The sequence below is a fragment of the Octopus bimaculoides genome, chromosome 1 (assembly GCF_046866305.1).
Source record: "Octopus bimaculoides isolate indiv1 chromosome 1, ASM4686630v1, whole genome shotgun sequence".
Taxonomy (NCBI): Eukaryota; Metazoa; Mollusca; class Cephalopoda; order Octopoda; family Octopodidae; genus Octopus; species Octopus bimaculoides.
The window spans coordinates 182,625,441-182,643,142 of record NC_142928.1 but is presented as its reverse complement, the minus strand read 5'-3'; the positions used below and the strand labels follow the sequence as shown (position 1 = coordinate 182,643,142).

Here is a 17,702-nt window from a genome sequence, read left to right as displayed (position 1 = left end):
TCTTCGACTAAAGGCGGTGCTCCAGCATGTCCCCAGTCACATGACCGAAACAAGTAAAACAAGAAAAAACTATGCCATTTTAATCTTGAGCAACACCTGTTATCTCTGCTAGTATATATTCACACACACACACATATATATAGGCGAACTGGCAGAAACGTTAGCACGCCGGGCGAAATGCTTAGCGGTATTTCGTCTGCCGCTACGTTCTGAGTTCAAATTCCACCGAGGTCGACTTTGCCTTTCATCCTTTCGGGGTCGATCAAATAAGTACCAGTTACGCACTGGGGTCGGTATAATCGACTTAAAATCCGTTTGTCTGTCCTTGTTTGTCCCCTCTGTGTGTAGCCCCTTGTGGGTAGTAAAGAAATAACACACATATATATACACACACACGCACACACATATATATATATACACACACACACATATACATACACTCGCACACACACACATATATATAATTATTTGTAGACTCCATATCTGAGAAACTTCTACACAGTTTTGTCTACTTACTTTCACTCATAAGCCTTCAACTGACTCAATATTCATCCCTAAATTCCACACAGTGGGATTCAACTCACTAATGATGTCAACGACGACGATGACGATGACAAGGAGGAGGAGGAGGAACATTTCAAAACTCTGTTTATAGCAGCATCCTTAAAAAATACTCCAGCAGCACTCCAAAATGATTGACACCATCTTTCAATTACTAATTCTATCATCCTCGGCAACATTACAATAACACCATCCTTAAATTATATGAACACTTCCTTGAACTTACATTCATCTCTAGTAAATAATAAACTTCCCTTTGTTGTATAAGTAAAGGAAACAATAAATATTGTTGTCCCACATAAATGCTTGAAAAAATGGTGCAGCCATGGAGGGACTGCTTTTAATTACAGGTGAGCTCAATCAGAAATGATCTGGTACTAAACAACAACTCTTTCAATTATAACCAGTAACACTTCAAGATATTATTGCAACATCATTCTAAAATCATTCCTTCTTCCTTTTTCTTCTGCTCATATCCAGATTAATATTAACACTTTTAAGCACCCCTTTATGTGTGTGAGCGCACATACAACAGGCTTCTTTCAGTCTCAGTCTACCAAATCCACTGATAAAGCTTTGGTTGGCTTTAGATTATAGCAGAAAATATTTGCCCCAGAATCCAAACAGATACTGCATGACAGTTGTAGATGAACACCACTATCATACAACCTGTCAAAAAATGATATCTGACCATGAGAAAATATTACCTTGGATGCTCTTCTGTTGCCAACCCTCATCTATCTCCAGGCAAGGTAATATTTCCCCATGGCTGGACATGTTTCCTCAAAAGACTGGAGATGAACAACACTCATATCAGAGATACTTGTTTACAACCATGATGTGATGTGAAGATGAGACACAAACACACACACGTCCATATGCACATCAGTTTCCACACACACACACACACACACATATGTAGATATATATATACACACACACACTTGTATATTTCATATACACATTGACTGGTAGATCACCCAGCTGTCAGTGGGAGATCACAATATTTACAGAGTTTTCTGACAATACTATTACCCTCTGCTGAGGTCAACTTTGCTTTTCATCCTTTCAGGGTCGATAAAGTAAGTACCAGTTATGCTTTAGGGTCGATGTAAGCGACTTATCTCCTCTCTTGAAATTGCTGGCCTTGAGCCAAAATTTAAAACCTTTATTACCCCACCCCAAACCACCTGCATTGATGGTGAGTAGAATTTATGGTACAAAGGAACCCTTGAGTTTTTTCAACCCCCAAATGCATCATACTTTTATTTCCTTTTTCTTATCTACAGTCACCACCAATCAAACCCACTGCAGATATAACCAATTGAACCATGCAACTACTAGTTTGTGTTATCGGAGGATTTGTTCTTTGTTCTTAGCTTTGTTATTTCACTCACATGATTCTGTTTAATCCTTGATGAGACATTTCCTATTTCCTGTACCCATTTTGCAAAGTACTTTCCCAAACCATGTGATCTTGGCTTCAGTTGCACTGCATACCACCTTGAGTAAGCCTCTCCTGAATAAGAACTGACCCAAATTGTGATGGCCCATTCCAATACATCATTGCAGGGAAACAGGTAAAAAAAATTATGGAAAGGAAGGATGTATCAAAGATCATCATCATCATTGTTATCGTTTAACATCTGTTTTCCATGCTAGCATGGGTTGGACGGTTCGACCAGGGTCTGAGAAGCCAGGAGGCTAAACCAGTCTGATCTGGCCGTGTTTCTATAGCTGGATGCCCTTCCCAACGCCAACCGCTCTGTGAGTGTAGTGGGTGCTTTTTACATGCCACCGGCACAGGGGCCAGAGGAGGCTGGCAATGCCCACGACTGCTTGGTGCTTTTTTGTGCCACCGGCACGGAAGCCAGTCAAGGTGGCGCTGGCATCAGCCATGTTCGGATGGTGCTTTTTTACGTGCCATCGGCATGGGTATCACAACTACAATTTCCATTTGATTTTTATTTTGATGTTGATGTACTTAACTCAAGGTCTCCTCAAGCATAGCAGGTCGCCCTACGATCCAAGGGCTGGGATCAGGCTGGGGCTGGTTATGTGAAGCTGGTGTAGGATATGTTGTGAACTCACTTTATTTGTCGGGTCTTCGCAGTCACAGCATATCTCCAGAGGTCTCGGTCTTTCGTTATTGCCTCTGTGAGGTCCAGCATTCAAAGGTCATGCTTGACCACCTCATCCCATGTTTTCCTGGGTCTCCCTCTACCCCAGATTCCTTCAACTGTTTGGGAGTGGCACTTCTTCACACATCTCTCCTCATCCATCCGTAGTACATGACCATACCAGTGCAAACGTCTCTCTTGCACACCACATCCGATGCTTCCAACATTTCTCTCGGGGCGCTTACACTCTGTCGTGTGTGCACACAAAATAGGAAAGAGAGGTAAGGAGGGGAGGGGGGGGGAGAGAGAAAGCAGAAGGGAGAGAGAGAAGCACTAGTGTAACTGGGATTGAGGAAGGGGGTCTGCCACGGGTGGCACTATTGCTGTAGGCAATATGCAATTTTTGTGGGGTCCGAGGGCAGCAAACAGAAGGGTCACTCTGGGCGGCACACACTCTAGCTACACTAGTGGAGAGAAGTAATTGAATTCCCTACTTAGAAACTGAATAGTGACAGGAATATTTGATAAAAAGGAAGTAAACACCAGCAAGTATACCAGAGCAGTCTTTTTTAATGAGCAGCAAAATACGAATCGCATTGGACACCTGATTGTGAATACATCACCAACTGGTATAGTTGAGAACTTTAAAAGTTAAAATCAAAAGATAGGATTTTAAAATATAAAATTGATATTAAAAATTAAAGATAATGGAATTTTCTTTTGAATTCCAAGAATAAAAATAAGTCAAAAATAAAAATAAAAGATTTTTTTACAGATTTAAGAATTGAAAAGAAATTTTATAAAAGTTTAATTTACACTTAAATGTAGAAGATTAAAAGATAAAATGAAGATAAAAACTTAAAATAATATATGAAATTAAAAATATAAAATTAAAGTTTGAAATTGAAACATGTTAAGCCTTAAGATGTGAGACAAATAAAATATACGTGTGTGTGTGTGTGTGTGTGTATAGTAATAAGAAAACAAAATAACAAAGGAATAAATGATTATCTTGTGTATATAGACATACACATATATACACTAACATACATACATGTTCATATAAACATAGCAGGAGGGCACACACACACACTAAGCAAATGTTAAAATATAAAAACACTTACAGGGACATCCTGCTGTCAATTGCTAGGGAGTGTATTGGTTTTCAAAAATGGGTTAGGAAATGTTTCCTTTTCAGAGACCCTCACATTGATAGAGTACACCTACAGGGCAAGATTGTGTAGGGCCCCTACTGATTTGCTTCCAGGGCTAAGAGGTGAAGTAGTCAAGGCACTGAGGTCTGATAAGGAAAAGCAGGTTTGAGAAATCTCTAAGGAGACCGGGTGTTAACTTTGCACTGCTAACTCATATACTGCCTACAGAGGAATCACTATGCTTGGTAGTGGTGATGGGGAAGGAATGGTAAACAAAATTCCATGAATTTAAGCCTTTCTAAGGATAAATAACATGTTTTTAAATGGTCAACAATTGTGCCAATAATTTTACTTAAGAGAATTCTATAATGTTGTTGGGGAACAACAGATTAATTGCTAGGTCTCTTAATTTGGATTTCTGCTTGATTCCCTATTTCTGCCCTAACATTTCACAAACTATTGAGAAATCAAGTTTATTTTTGAGCAAGGTTTTAATTTTATCCATTTGCTCTTTACAATACAGTATCACACAAATATGTGAAGAATACTGTCCTTGTATCACTCTGAAAATGCAAGGGTTTCAAGAGTAACACAATATATATATATATATATATATAATTATCATCATGATCGTCGTTTAACGTCCACTTTCCCTGCTAGCATGGGTTGGACGATTTGACTGAGGACTGGTGAATCATATGGCTACACCAGGCTCCAATCTGATTTGGCAGAGTTTCTACAGCTGGATGCCCTTCCTAACGCCAATCACTGACAACGGCCACGCTCAAAATGGTGTATTTTACGTGCCACTTGCACAGGAGCCAGTCCATCGGCACTAGCAACAATCTTGCTCGAATGTCTTTTCACGTGCCACTGGCACAAGTAAGTGCCAGGGAGGCGATGTTAGTAACGATCAACGACCATGCTCGAAATGGTGTATTTTACGTGTCACCTGCATAGGTGCCAGCCCATCGGCACTGGCAACGATCTTGCTCGAATGTCTTATACATAAATATCAAACAATGAGAACGAGTTTAAGGATGCTCTGATATGTTGTATGTTACCTACTATGGATTTACTTATAATTCCCATTTCACTTTTTGTTGTGTTTATCAATCTACAACAAGGATTTTGTATAAAATTGTCTTTATAGCCATTTCAGGGTAACAAAAAGATTTTGTGAGGTAAGCTTTTCTACTCTATCTTTGATTTTAAACTTTGTAGCTAATTTTTTTTGCTTCAACATTGATTAAAATATAGGTGGTGGGGCTTGTTTTCTTAAACATTTTCATTATATTATTGGTTCGTAATTTGCCATGCATGTGGTTGTTTACTTCGTAAATGTTTTATATTTTATCTGCTTTAATAAACATGTTTGGAGATGTTTTGAAAGGTTCAAACTATGTTTGTAGTTTGTGGTGGTAGTTGTTGGATTTATGGTTAAACTTGACATTTTTAACTAATTTCATGAGATCGTCTTCAAAATTATCTTGGTCTTTAATATGTGGTAGATTTTTGTAAGATCTAAAAAAATAACTGTCCTCTGAATTGGGGCTGCACGTACCTTTATCGAAAAAATAAGCATTCTATTTTATTCTCCTTGAGATGCTTTCTGTTTTATTGATAAGATGCTTGATGTACACTTTCCTTCGTAGTATAGGAATATTCTTCAATGATGTTCTTATTTCGTGTTTTACCATGGTCTGTTTTGATTCTCTGTTTGTGTTTAGTGCTTATTCAATGTTCAAGAATGCCAGAAACATTGATACATAAATATCAAACAATGAGAACAAGTGCTCAACACTGCATTGGTGGATAAAGATTCTTTATATGTGTATCAAGGCTACCATTGGTTTCATGTTAAGAAATATCTTAACAATTCTTCAAGCTGATCACATAGAAAAATTGGTGGTTGTCTTCATATACAATTTTCCCTCAACTTACAACCTATGCGACTTATGACCATAAACGATAAATAAATAAAAAGCTAAAATATGAAATCAATTTTCGGACGTTGGGTAGCTGCGTATATGATAACTATGGCAGCAATTAGTGCAAGGTCATCAGCATAGAGGAGCTCCCAGGGGTATCCTGTTTTGAATTCTTCTGTTATTGCCTGGAGGACTATGATGAATAAGAGGGGGCTGAGGACTGATCATTGGCAGACCCCTCCCCCTACCTGGAATTTTTCACTGTACTCGGTGCTAACCCTCACATTACTGATAGCATCCCTGTACATGGCTTGCATAACTCCCACTAATCATTCATCTATCCCTAGTTTCCTCATTGACCATCAGATAAGGGATTGGGGTACCCTGTCAAAGGCTTTCATACATATATATATATGTATGTGTGAAGGACATCCAGCAGTAAAACCATGCCAAAGCAGATATTGGAGCTCAATGCAGTTCTAGCACACACTGGTTTCTGTCAAACAACTCATGCCAGCATGGAACATGGACATTAAATGTTAATGAGGATGATGATTTATACATTTACATACATATACAGAAGTACAGGCACACACACACATGTATACATATACAGGGTGCGATGGGTAAATTGTCGCCATTTAAAATTTTTAATTTCATGCATGTGCATTGTTTGTTTTTGATTTTGTCAACTCCACAATACAGCCGGGTCAGTTGGACACCATCTGTGAATAAAAAAAGCATGATAGCGCAATTCATTCTGCCAAAAATTTGGAAACGACATATTGTACTGCTTGGCATTAGCACTGGAAGCACCGATACAAACATTTCAAAGTGTGTGGGTGTCAATCTGAGGACTGCAGAGGATTCGGAATGAGTTGGATGAATCTAAGGGTGACTACAAAGTTATGACAGCTTGGAAAACTCACTCTGAACATTCTGATAAGAAAAGACCGCCTGAATTTCATGGTGAGATTCAGGCCATGATTGACAACAATCCCTCCAAATCAATCAGGCCCATTGCCAGGGACATGGGAGTGTCCGAGTTACTTATCAGGCAGGTAGTGCATGAAGACATTCGGTATTTCTCAAACAAGATGAAAAAGGGTCAATTTTTATCCCAAGCCATCAAAGAGAAGAGGAAAGACCACGCTACAAAGCTTTTGAACAAACTCAAGCATCCCATGCTTTGGTTTTTCTCAGACAAGAAAAATTTCTGCCAGGATCAGATGGTGAACACACAAAATAACTGTTGGCTTGCCGTATCCCCAAAACATATACCATGAGTGATAAAAATCAAACATCCAATCAACAACATGATGTTTGGAGTGATTACTAATGATTGGTGACGTTATGCCTCCATTCATCTTCTCACACAGCCTCAGATTCAACACAGAGGCCTACACCAAGTACCTGGAGGAGGTAGTACTGCCCTGATTCAAGAGGGTGGTTGCTGGAAAACCCTATGTCTGGCAACAAGAATCTGCCTCATGCCACACAAGTAGAACTCAGTCATAGCTGTCAGACAATTTCTGCGACCACATCACCCCTAATATCTGGTCACCTAACTCCCCAGGCTGCTACCCACTTGATTATTGTGTGGGTTGCAGTTGAGCAAGAGACCAACAAAACCCTTTGTAATACCAAACATGAACTGAAGGCAAGGATTATGGCAGCATTCACCAACTTAAACAAGGAGACCGTCCAGAAGAGGTGTAAGAGATTCCGAAGTTGTCTGGAGGCTGTAGTTGAAGTCAATGACGATTTTATTGAATAAATTTACTTTTTAGTATTTCAAGAAATTTTTATGTAATTTTGGTAAATATATCTGTTAAAATGAGATGTCCATGTTATTTTCATTTTTGCTTAATTTAGACGACAATTTATTTACTGCACCCTGTATATACATGCCCACATGTATATACATATATATGCAATATATATATTCATATTATACACACACTTACACATATATAAAATAAAAGTCCTAAGATATTTTCCATACTACTATGCACAGAATGTGTTTTATGAATATTGCATAATCCTTATTGTGTACCTCTAACACTATTCAACACCAAGTGAAGAATGGTATACATGTTTATCAACCACAGCAGAATGTGGCAGAGACACCACACAGTAACTATATTATGTGATTGTGGTGACATTTTACAGCACTTAAAACTTTCAAAATGGCAGCAGAACAAGAGGAGAAAAAAAAATAGTTTTAATTATCTGCTGTTTTAGTTAGATGATGGAAACGAATGTTATCTGCTTTATGTATTGCATATATTTACATGAAATGAAATCTTGTATGAAAAGTTAATCAATCAGTCATCAAGTTCGTTCTGCACTTTTGGTGGTGTTGATGGATGTTAGGTGACCATCGAGAAAGGATTACTGATTACTGTCGTCTCTTTAACGAATCATTCAGCATACTGATGTGGTCGAGATTTAAAAATATAATTAGCCATTTGTAACTCTTGTTTTAACCTGTCAGTGTCAAGTTGACGGAAGTGAATGTGATCATCGTCATCACACAGTTGCTCCTGGATGGTGTGGATGTCTTTCTCCATCTTGTTACGTAACTCTTTTTTCATGTTGGATTTTAACTGGAAGTATTCAAAAGTAAATAAAAAAAATTTTAAAAAACTACTGACTGCTTGTAACAGAGTGAATTTCACTATGGGCACCTAAAGACAAGATGGTGATGTTAAAGCAGAGTAACAGATTAAGTCTGCCACCCAACAACATAGAATGCAAAAAGACAGAACAAATGTTATGGTGCTCTAACCAACATAGAAGGGTATGTGATGAGCTGCATGCATCAGCCTACAACCTTCCACCTCATAGCCATCCACTGCATGCACAGGGATGGACGTCCTCCACTTCTTGCCAGATCGTCCTATCATAGCCGTACTCTTGTTCATCGCAGCAGCTGCAGGCTGGAAGAGGTCCTGTGGCAGGTTCTGTACCAGATGGTTGGACGTGATAAAAGATCTCCAGAGGTTTGATGCCATCTTGAGAAATGCAGAGGGGCTGACATGGGACCACCAGCAATGGGGGTGGGGGCACTGATGGACTTAATCAACTCTATGCATAATGGTACCTCTGGGATTACCTGGGATTATCATTAACCTGGGATTACCCCAGCCAGATTGAACAAGGAAATGACTGAGTGAGACAGGAATGTAATTTTATTGTCGTTGAAAGCTGGTGTTGGTAGGATTTGAACTCAGAGCACAAAGGGCTGAAACAAATACCATGAGGCATCCAGCCCAACATCCTTACAGTTCCATCAATCCATTGCCATGGATTGGTACATTTTTATTGATTCCAAACAGATGAAAGTTGTCTGTGGTAGGATTTGAACTTAGACTTCAAAAATTTAAAACAAATACCACACACTGTTCTAATGATGCCGCCAATCTACCAACTAAAGAATTGTTGTTGTTTCACCCGTTAGCATTTAAACTGGCCATATCTAGCCCAGATATTCTATCCATGTTATGTTCAAACTGACCAGATCAGGCCTCTCACACCTACCCTAAAATGTCACTCTAAAAATAAACAATCACATCATCAAAATCTCAAAGCCATGAGATAATAATGCATAATTAATTCAAAACAATGTGAATAAATAAGCATTAAATTTAACAGAGTAATCTGACTACTAAAGGTTAAACCTAAATCAGTCCCAACTGAGCAGATCTATGCAGCTCATGATCAACATATTCCATGATCAAAAGCATTCCAGCTATGACCATCTCACCTTTTTTTTCGTATAACTAGGACCACACTGTCCAATATGTCCTTCCTCTTTTAAGACAATAGGATGTAGGTTGAGAAACATTTAGCTGATGTTTCCAGTAAGTTGGGGGACCATGTAGAGCAGTGTTTCTCAACCATTTTTTACCTATGGACCCCTTTGACTCTTATTTTATCCTGGGTGTACCCTCATAGCCATTCAAAGTCCTATTATATTTTTAGAAGTAAATATTATTTGGAACTATATAAAAAAAAATTGTTAACTATTTTGTGCATTGTTAAAGTATAACCAATTTATTGCACCTAAATTTGAACATAAAAATCTTATATGGACCGCAACAAAGGGTCATATGGGTCCCAGTTGAGAACCACTAGTAGTTTTCCAATCAGTAATGGTTCCCATAACATCATCCTGTTCTCCTTATTTTTTACATTATCAGGGCTCACAAACAATGTTGATAAAAAACATAGGCTTATACATTACAGTAAAGTGGATCAGGTAGATAAAGTAGTTTATCTGCCTTTCATGTAATGTGTAGCTACTTGAATAGAAGAATGGAAGACATCCTACAAACAACAAGATTAGACAAATATATCAGTCCTCATTTTAGGGTCACTTTTTCTAATGCTGGCATGGGTTGGATGAGACATATTGAGGCAGTGTTCTACAGTCAAGTGCCTTATCTGTCATCGACCCTTACAAGTCTGCTTTCAATTAAGGTGTTTTTAATCTATTGGGGTTCTCACTCATGATAAAACCACCAAGGTATGAGAAATAAAAACACTATCATCATTTTTGCTTATATTGTGGCAGTGTGAAGTAAAAAAAAAAAAACTGGCACCCTGACAGTAATGACGAGTCTTCCAGTTGATCCAATCAACAGATCAGCCTGCTAGTGAAATTAACAAGCAGGTGGCTGAACGCTTACAGACATGTGTATCCTTAACCCATTACCTCCCATAATTCTATTAACTGGAATTTTTTTTATGAAACTTTGATTTCTAGTATAAAATAGCCTTAGAAACACGCTGGAATGATCAAAATGACATTTTAAATAGAAATAAGCGAGGTATTGGGTGAACAATTAGCAAACCTCATTTGAATATCAGAGAAATTTACCTAGTAGATATAGCAAAAAGGTTAGATGTGTGTAAATATTGACAGATAATTATGAAATTTGTAATTTTTAAGTGATCTCATACGAGATCACTAGTAGGTAATGGGTTAATGTAGTTCTCAGGGAGATTCAATATGACACAGAGTGCGACAAGGCTGTCTCTTTGATATACAGGTACAGCTCATTTTTGCAACTACCACCTACATACCATATAACCATGCTGCAAGCCATGTACCACACAATAATGCCACAGCCCACAGGATATTTGTTTCAATCTATTTCTGTTAATCTACCTTAGCCAACACAATCAATAAACATAAAAGACTCACCTTAATATGTTCATTGTGCATCATTTGCTTCTCTGCTATTTGTTTTTTCATAGCTTCTGCAAGCATTCCAAACTGGTCACAGTAGGTGACATTGGTTAAGAAAACTAACATTTAAATCATTAGCAAAAGCTTAATTCATTTGGACTTCAATAGCTTTCTCTCAGCTGAACTGATTTTGTTTTCATGAGCAGCTTTTGAAGTTTTGATCTTAAAATTATTTACCAGTTCATTTGAGAAAGAGAAGCAAAACACTATATTTTGAATCACATTATTCAATGAGCACTTCATTTTTTAAGACAGTAGGGTATGATGTAACAGAAATCTGACCTCTATTATTAGCAGGTTGAAGGACCACAAAGAAACTCTATTATAAGCTCATATTCAAACTTATCAGGTTGTGAAAGTTAACAGCATACAAATGCTAGGATCAAGTTTTCCTGTCATACTAGAATGTCACACAAATGATTAAGGCTTTGGTCCACAGGACTGAAGAAAAGAACATTTGGTCCACAGGACTGAAGAAAAGAACAGTTAATTTTATTAGCATTGTTACATATCACTGCAGATTGGATTTTTAGAGAATTTGTTTGTGCCATAGTGCTGCCAATAATGTCTGATAATTCTATCTGTAATAAGGGCTTTGCAGAGCAAAAAAAATCCTTTTTTTTTTTTTACTGCTTGAAAATAAAGGAAGCATTGCAAGTAAGAGCAGTGAACCATTTCAATTAATTAAGTCTAAGGATCAAAAACTGAAACATCTGGACACAACAAGAGAATCAATTATAAATAATGGTAATAAATGGATAGAAATACATGTTGGTTGGGGCACGTACACAGGATGGACTCTCCAGGCAGCTCCTTTACTCCTAACTATGCAAGGGATAAAGAAACCATGGAAAACCTAGACAGATTCAAAGAATATGAAGTGAAAAGGAATTAGTTATAATAAATGGTAAACTCAAGTGGAAAACTGATTAGTATGGAGAAAGCTTATCAAGTCATGCCAAAACCATGAACAATCATAATTGCAATGACTGACTGCAAATAATAATAATCCTTTCTACTACAAGCACAAGACCTGAAATTTGGTACTTATTTTATCGAATGGATCTCGGTCAGAATTTTTTATCAAGAGTATTTGGATGTTCGATCAACTAAACTACCAGGTTCATTGAGCTAGCATTTAAGTGGTAGAGTATCCCACAGACACATGCATCCTTAATATAATTCTCAGAGAGAATCAGCATGACACAGGATGACAAGGATAGACTTATGAATTACAGGCATAGTCCATCTGACAGGCTGAGTCAGCAGAACACTGGATGGAATGCCATTTGACATTTGTTCCAAATCTGTTTAAATTTGTGTTCAAATCCAGCCAAGGCCAATTTTGATTTATAGGGACAGGCATGGCCGTGTGGTTAAGAAACTCACTTTGCAACCATGTGGGTTTGGGTTCAGTCCCATTACATGGTACTTTGGGAAAGTGTCTTTACTATATTCCTGGAGTGACCAATGCCTTGTGAGTGAATTTGGTAGATGGAAACTGTGAGGAAGCCCATTGTACTGGCACCACATAAAAAGCACCCAGTACACTCTGTAAGGTGGTTGGCATTAGATGGTCATCCAGCTGACCAGCTCCTGTCAAACCGTCCAACTCATGCCAGTATGGAAAACCAATGTTAAATGATAATGATGATGATGCATATATGTTTGTCTCCCTCCACCACTTGACAAGTGGTACTGGTTTGTTTACATCCTGATAACTTAGTGGTTCAGCAAAAAAAGGTCAATAGAATAAGTGCTCTACTTAAAAATAAATACTGGGGGTTGAATTGCTGGTACCCCTTCAAGCTGGTGCTCAATGCTGCCCAGTGACAACCTTCCAGGCGCGATATCGACTGTGTGTACAGGGTGCTGCTGGATATATATATACATACATACATACATATATATATATATATATATATATATATATATATATATATATATATATATATATACACACAACAGGGTTCTTTCAGCTTCCATTTACTAAATCTACTCACAAAGCTCTGATGTCTGTTTTGGGCATGGTTTCTGCAGACAGAAATAATAAAAAGCAACAATAACATTTAAAATGAACCCCCCCCCCCCCCAAAAAAAAAAGAGCAAGAATTATTGTTAAACAATGAAATGTGAACTGCTCAAAGGATATTAATTCTCCATAGATTTTATATCGTTCTGCAATGCTTCAGTTTTCTTTTTCCTCAATTCACTGACATATTTCTGTAGTTCCAGCACTCGCTCTTTCTGCGTTTGCAGAGAGTCTTTGAACATGTTCTTGAAAAGCTACAACATTGAGAAGAGAGGAAGCAACACAGAAAAGAATGAGTGTTTTATTTTATTTTACTTATCGACAAATGAAAGGAACTTGATAGTGGTGGAGGTGGAGATGCTAGTGGAGATGTGTTAATGATGGTAGTGATGATGTTGGTGGTGGTGGTAGCAGTGGTAGTGGTGGAAGTGGTAGTGATAATGGTGATGGTGGTGGTTGTGGTATTGATTTGGCATTGGTGAGTGAAGGTGATGGTTGCAGTACCGGTTGTGATGGTAGTAATGGTGATAGAAGAGATGGAGGTAGTAGAAAAGGCAATGCTAATGGTAGAGGTGTAGTGGTGATGGTAGAGAATGTGGAGGGTAGTCGATGGTATTAGAGGTGTAATGATTGTGGTGGTAGTGTACTAATGTTAGCGGTGACTCATTTAATTACAAGCATTACATAATGACTAAAGTCGTCGTCGTCATCGTTTAACATCCGCTTTCCATGCTAGCATGGGTTGGACGATTTGACTGAGGACTGGTGAAACCGGATGGCTACACGAGGCTCCAATCTGATTTGGCAGAGTTTCTACAGCTGGATGCCCTTCCTAACGCCAACCACTCAGAGAGTGTAGTGGGTGCTTTTATGTGTCACCCGCACGAAGGCCAGTCAGGCGGTACTGGTAACGGCCATGCTCATCTCGCTCGAAAAAAACCTCATGTGTCACCCGCACAAGAGCCAGTCCAGGGGCACAGGCAAACTCTTCCAAGAAAGACTGGGAAAGAACATCACTTCAAACATAAAACACTTTTAAAGGTGGGTGTTAAGATCCAGTTTTATGGCACTACATGGAGTAGAAAAGAAATAATACACCCATAGACAGGCTGTTGATCAATCACAGTTCGCACTCCCAGATGATCTGATCTGATCTGACTTGGTTCCTAATCTTGACAAAATTGTTTGTCTCTTTTACAGGTACTGTTGTTGGCACTCCGTCGCTTACGACGTCGAGGGTTCCAGTTGTCCCGATCAACGGAACAGCCTGCTCGTGAAATTAACGTGCAAATGGCTGAGCACTCCACAGACACGTGTACCCTTAACGTAGTTCTGGGAATATTCAGCGTGACACAGTGTGACAAGGCTGACTCTTTGAATTACAGGTAAAACAGAAACAGGAAGTAAGAGTGAGAGAAAGTTGTGGTGGAAGAGTACAGCAGGGTTCGCCACCATTCCCTGCTGGAGCCTCGTGGAGCTTTAGGTGTTTTTTGCTCAATAAACACTCACAACGCCCGGTCTGGGAATCGAAACCATGATCCTATGACCGTGAGTCCGCTGCCCTAACCACTGGGCCATTGCGCCTCCTTTACAGGTACTAGTAATTGAAGAAATCAAGCCCAGTTTAAACTTAATTCCTCAATTGACAAAAGAATTCTTCAAAAACAATATAAGCTACATTCTGGTAGACTCACCAATTCTTCTTTGGTCTTCCGGTTCATCATTCGAGAACGCATTCTTACTGAAAAATCATCATAGTATCTCCGAGCCTTTGCTGATACGATCCGTTTTTCATGCAACCGATTTCTTACTTCGATGCGCCGTTTCTTGCTTTCTTTAATTTCTTTCTGTAATAATAATAACAACAACATCAACAACAACAATTTCAAACAGATCAGGTGTTAAAGCATAACAAGCCAGACAAGGTAGTGTTGGACAAGGTGAACCACGTGTGCTGTATAAGTGATGCTGCATGCCCCTTTAACCCATGAATAGTCAAAAAGGGAGGCAAAAAAAATAGATATATACAATCCTCTTAAGTATGAAATAGTTGGCTATGGAAAATGAAAAAAGTGAAGACAGTACTAATTATTGTTGGGTCCTTGGGGACAGTATCAGAAGGCATCAAGAGGAATCAGAATAGAGTGCCCAGTAGGGCTATTACAAAAGATTTGCCACCTTGACATGGCCAGAATAATTGGGAACAGCAAGATTTGAACTCAGAACAGATGAAATACCACTAAGCATTTTATCTCAGGTGCTAACGATTCTGCCAGCTTGCCACCTTAACAACAACAACAATAATAACGATGATTTCTAACATTGACTGAAGGCTATAAATTTGTAGGAAGGACTGCTAGATTATGCGCTCCATTGCTTTAGTTATAATGATGATGATGATGAGGAGGACTTCTTAAGGTGGTATGAAACATTCACATAACAAAAGATACCAAACTGGACTATTGGAGCAGTAGCAGTGAGTCTTCTTACCAATCTATGCATATGAGAAAGCTCTTTCTTCATAATATCATGAAGAATTTCTCGCCGTTTTTCAGCATCTTTAATCTGAAAGAAAAAGAAAACAGGAATGAAATAATCAAACATGAGAATTAATCTGCACATCTGGAATATTAAAACTATTATTAATCTATTAAAACTATTATTAATCTATTATTAACTATTATTAATCTTTGTATGTTTGTTTAACTCTGTTAGGTGATGGCATGGTTATGCTTACTTCTCAACCACGTGATTTCAGGTTCAACCCCACTGTGTAGTACTTTGGACAAGCATCTTCTATTATAGCCCCAGGCCAACCAAAGTCTTAAGAGTGGATTTGGTGTGTGTTTGTGTCTCCTTGTTTTGAAATTGTATGATAGTTGTAAAGATGAAGGTCATTCATTCTCAATATTCTGTGAAAATACGTCTGACAACAGGGAAATATTACTTTGCTTGGAAATAGATAAGGGTTCACGACGGAAAGAGAAACTGCATCAATAAACTCCATCCAACATATTGCAATCTTGGAAAAGTGGATGTTAAAAGGATGATTATGATGCAGACTATTTTACAATACAGTGACTACTTTATGACCATTGCAACATATTGATCTCTGTATCACCTCTATTGCATGTATGCGTAAATCTATTATTGCAGTACAACATAGAGTTTGTGTTGTATTATACGAATGTATTTTTGTACTGTCTTCTCCACTTCCTCTCCTCAAACTTTCAATTATATCTAAACATCTCTTAACTTTCACTTGCTCTAGGAGGCTGTGTGTGACCTGACAAGTGATTGTATCAGATACACAGATTAAAAGCAAAATAATAATAAAAAGAAGAAAGAAAGCAAATGATGCTGGATCATAGATATAACATGCCAAGCTGACAACAAGGTATGCGATAAGGAAGAAAGAAAAGTCGATAGATATAACAGGTTAGCTTGGGAGGTTAAGCAGTTGTAGTCGATGAAAAAGGTGGTAGTAGTACCAGTAATTGTTGGAGCACTGGGAACAGTGAGTAAAGATCTTGAGAACTACATGGAACAAATAGGGGCTGCAATAAGGGTGGAGCACTTGCAGAAAACAGCACTGCTTGGAACCGCTTGAATACTCCAGATGTACTTGAAAAATAAGGGGTGTCACCTTAGTTCACTGGTAGTGAACAGCTGACACCATAGTACATCTCCAGCATTAGAAGCTGTGCAAAGACAATAAAATAATAATAATGATGGTTTCAAATTTTGGCACAAGGCCAGCAAGTAAGGGGGGAGCTGGTACCCACCTCATTTGGTACCCAGCGCTCATTTGGTACTTATTTTATCAACCCCGAAAGGATGAAAGGCAAAGTCGACTTTGGTGGAATGTGAACACACTACGTAAAACCAAACGGAATACCGCTGAACATTTCGCCTGGAGTGCTAACTAGCCTGCTAGCTCACTGTCTTAATAATAATAATAATAATAATCATTTTTTACTAAAGGCACAAAGCCGGAAATTTGGTGGAGGGGGATAGTAAACTACATCAACCTCAGTACTCAACTGGTACTTGTTTCATCGACCCCCCGAAAGGATTGTAGTAACGCCTGCGCATGCGTAGTCTTACGCATGCGTAGAATTAAACAAGCAAGCGTTTCCCACTCAATTCATTCTCTTTCACGCTGGCCAGCGATTGAGCATGGACGTGTGTTTAAAAGCTGTCTCTACATCTTTCGGTCTTATACTCGACAGCTCGTTATTCTCACCTCTAAAGATGTATAACTAAAGATATGTATGTTTTACCAAGTAAATAAATGTTGTTTAAGTTGTTTAGTCTGGAGTTCAGCGTTCCGTCAATTTCTTTAATTTTATAGTAGAAAGTCAGGTATACAATCTAAAGATGTATAACCCACTTTCTACTAAAGGATAAAAGGCAAAGTCGGCCTCGGTGGAACTTGAACTCAGAATGTAGCGGCAGACAAAATACTGGTAAGCATTTTGCCTGGTGTGCTAACAATTCTGCCAGCTCACCACCTTAATAATAATAATAATAATGATAATCCTTTCTACTATAAGTACAAGGCCTGAAATTTTTGGGGGAGGGGACTAGTCAATTACATTGACCCCAGTTCGTAACTGGTACTTATTTTATTGACCCTGAAAGGAT

General features: G+C 38.4%; 1 protein-coding gene across 2 annotated transcripts in view; it reads right to left on the bottom strand.

The window, feature by feature from the left end:
* Nucleotides 1-3,231: 3,231 nt before the first annotated feature.
* LOC128249266 (centrosomal protein of 95 kDa-like) overlaps nt 3,232-17,702 on the bottom strand; it is a 41,258-nt gene continuing 26,787 nt past the window's right edge. The window contains exons 15-19 of one of the 2 annotated variants that reach the window (XM_089363440.1): nt 15,546-15,620; nt 14,750-14,902; nt 13,176-13,309; nt 10,979-11,063; nt 3,232-8,375 (exon numbers count right to left, since the gene is read on the bottom strand). In XM_089363440.1, coding sequence (XP_089219566.1) covers nt 8,190-8,375; nt 10,979-11,063; nt 13,176-13,309; nt 14,750-14,902; nt 15,546-15,620 — 633 coding nt within the window. In that variant the 3' untranslated portion in view covers nt 3,232-8,189. The remainder of the gene's footprint in view (nt 8,376-10,978; nt 11,064-13,175; nt 13,310-14,749; nt 14,903-15,545; nt 15,621-17,702) is intronic. The other variant, XM_089363446.1, reaches the window with a different exon arrangement.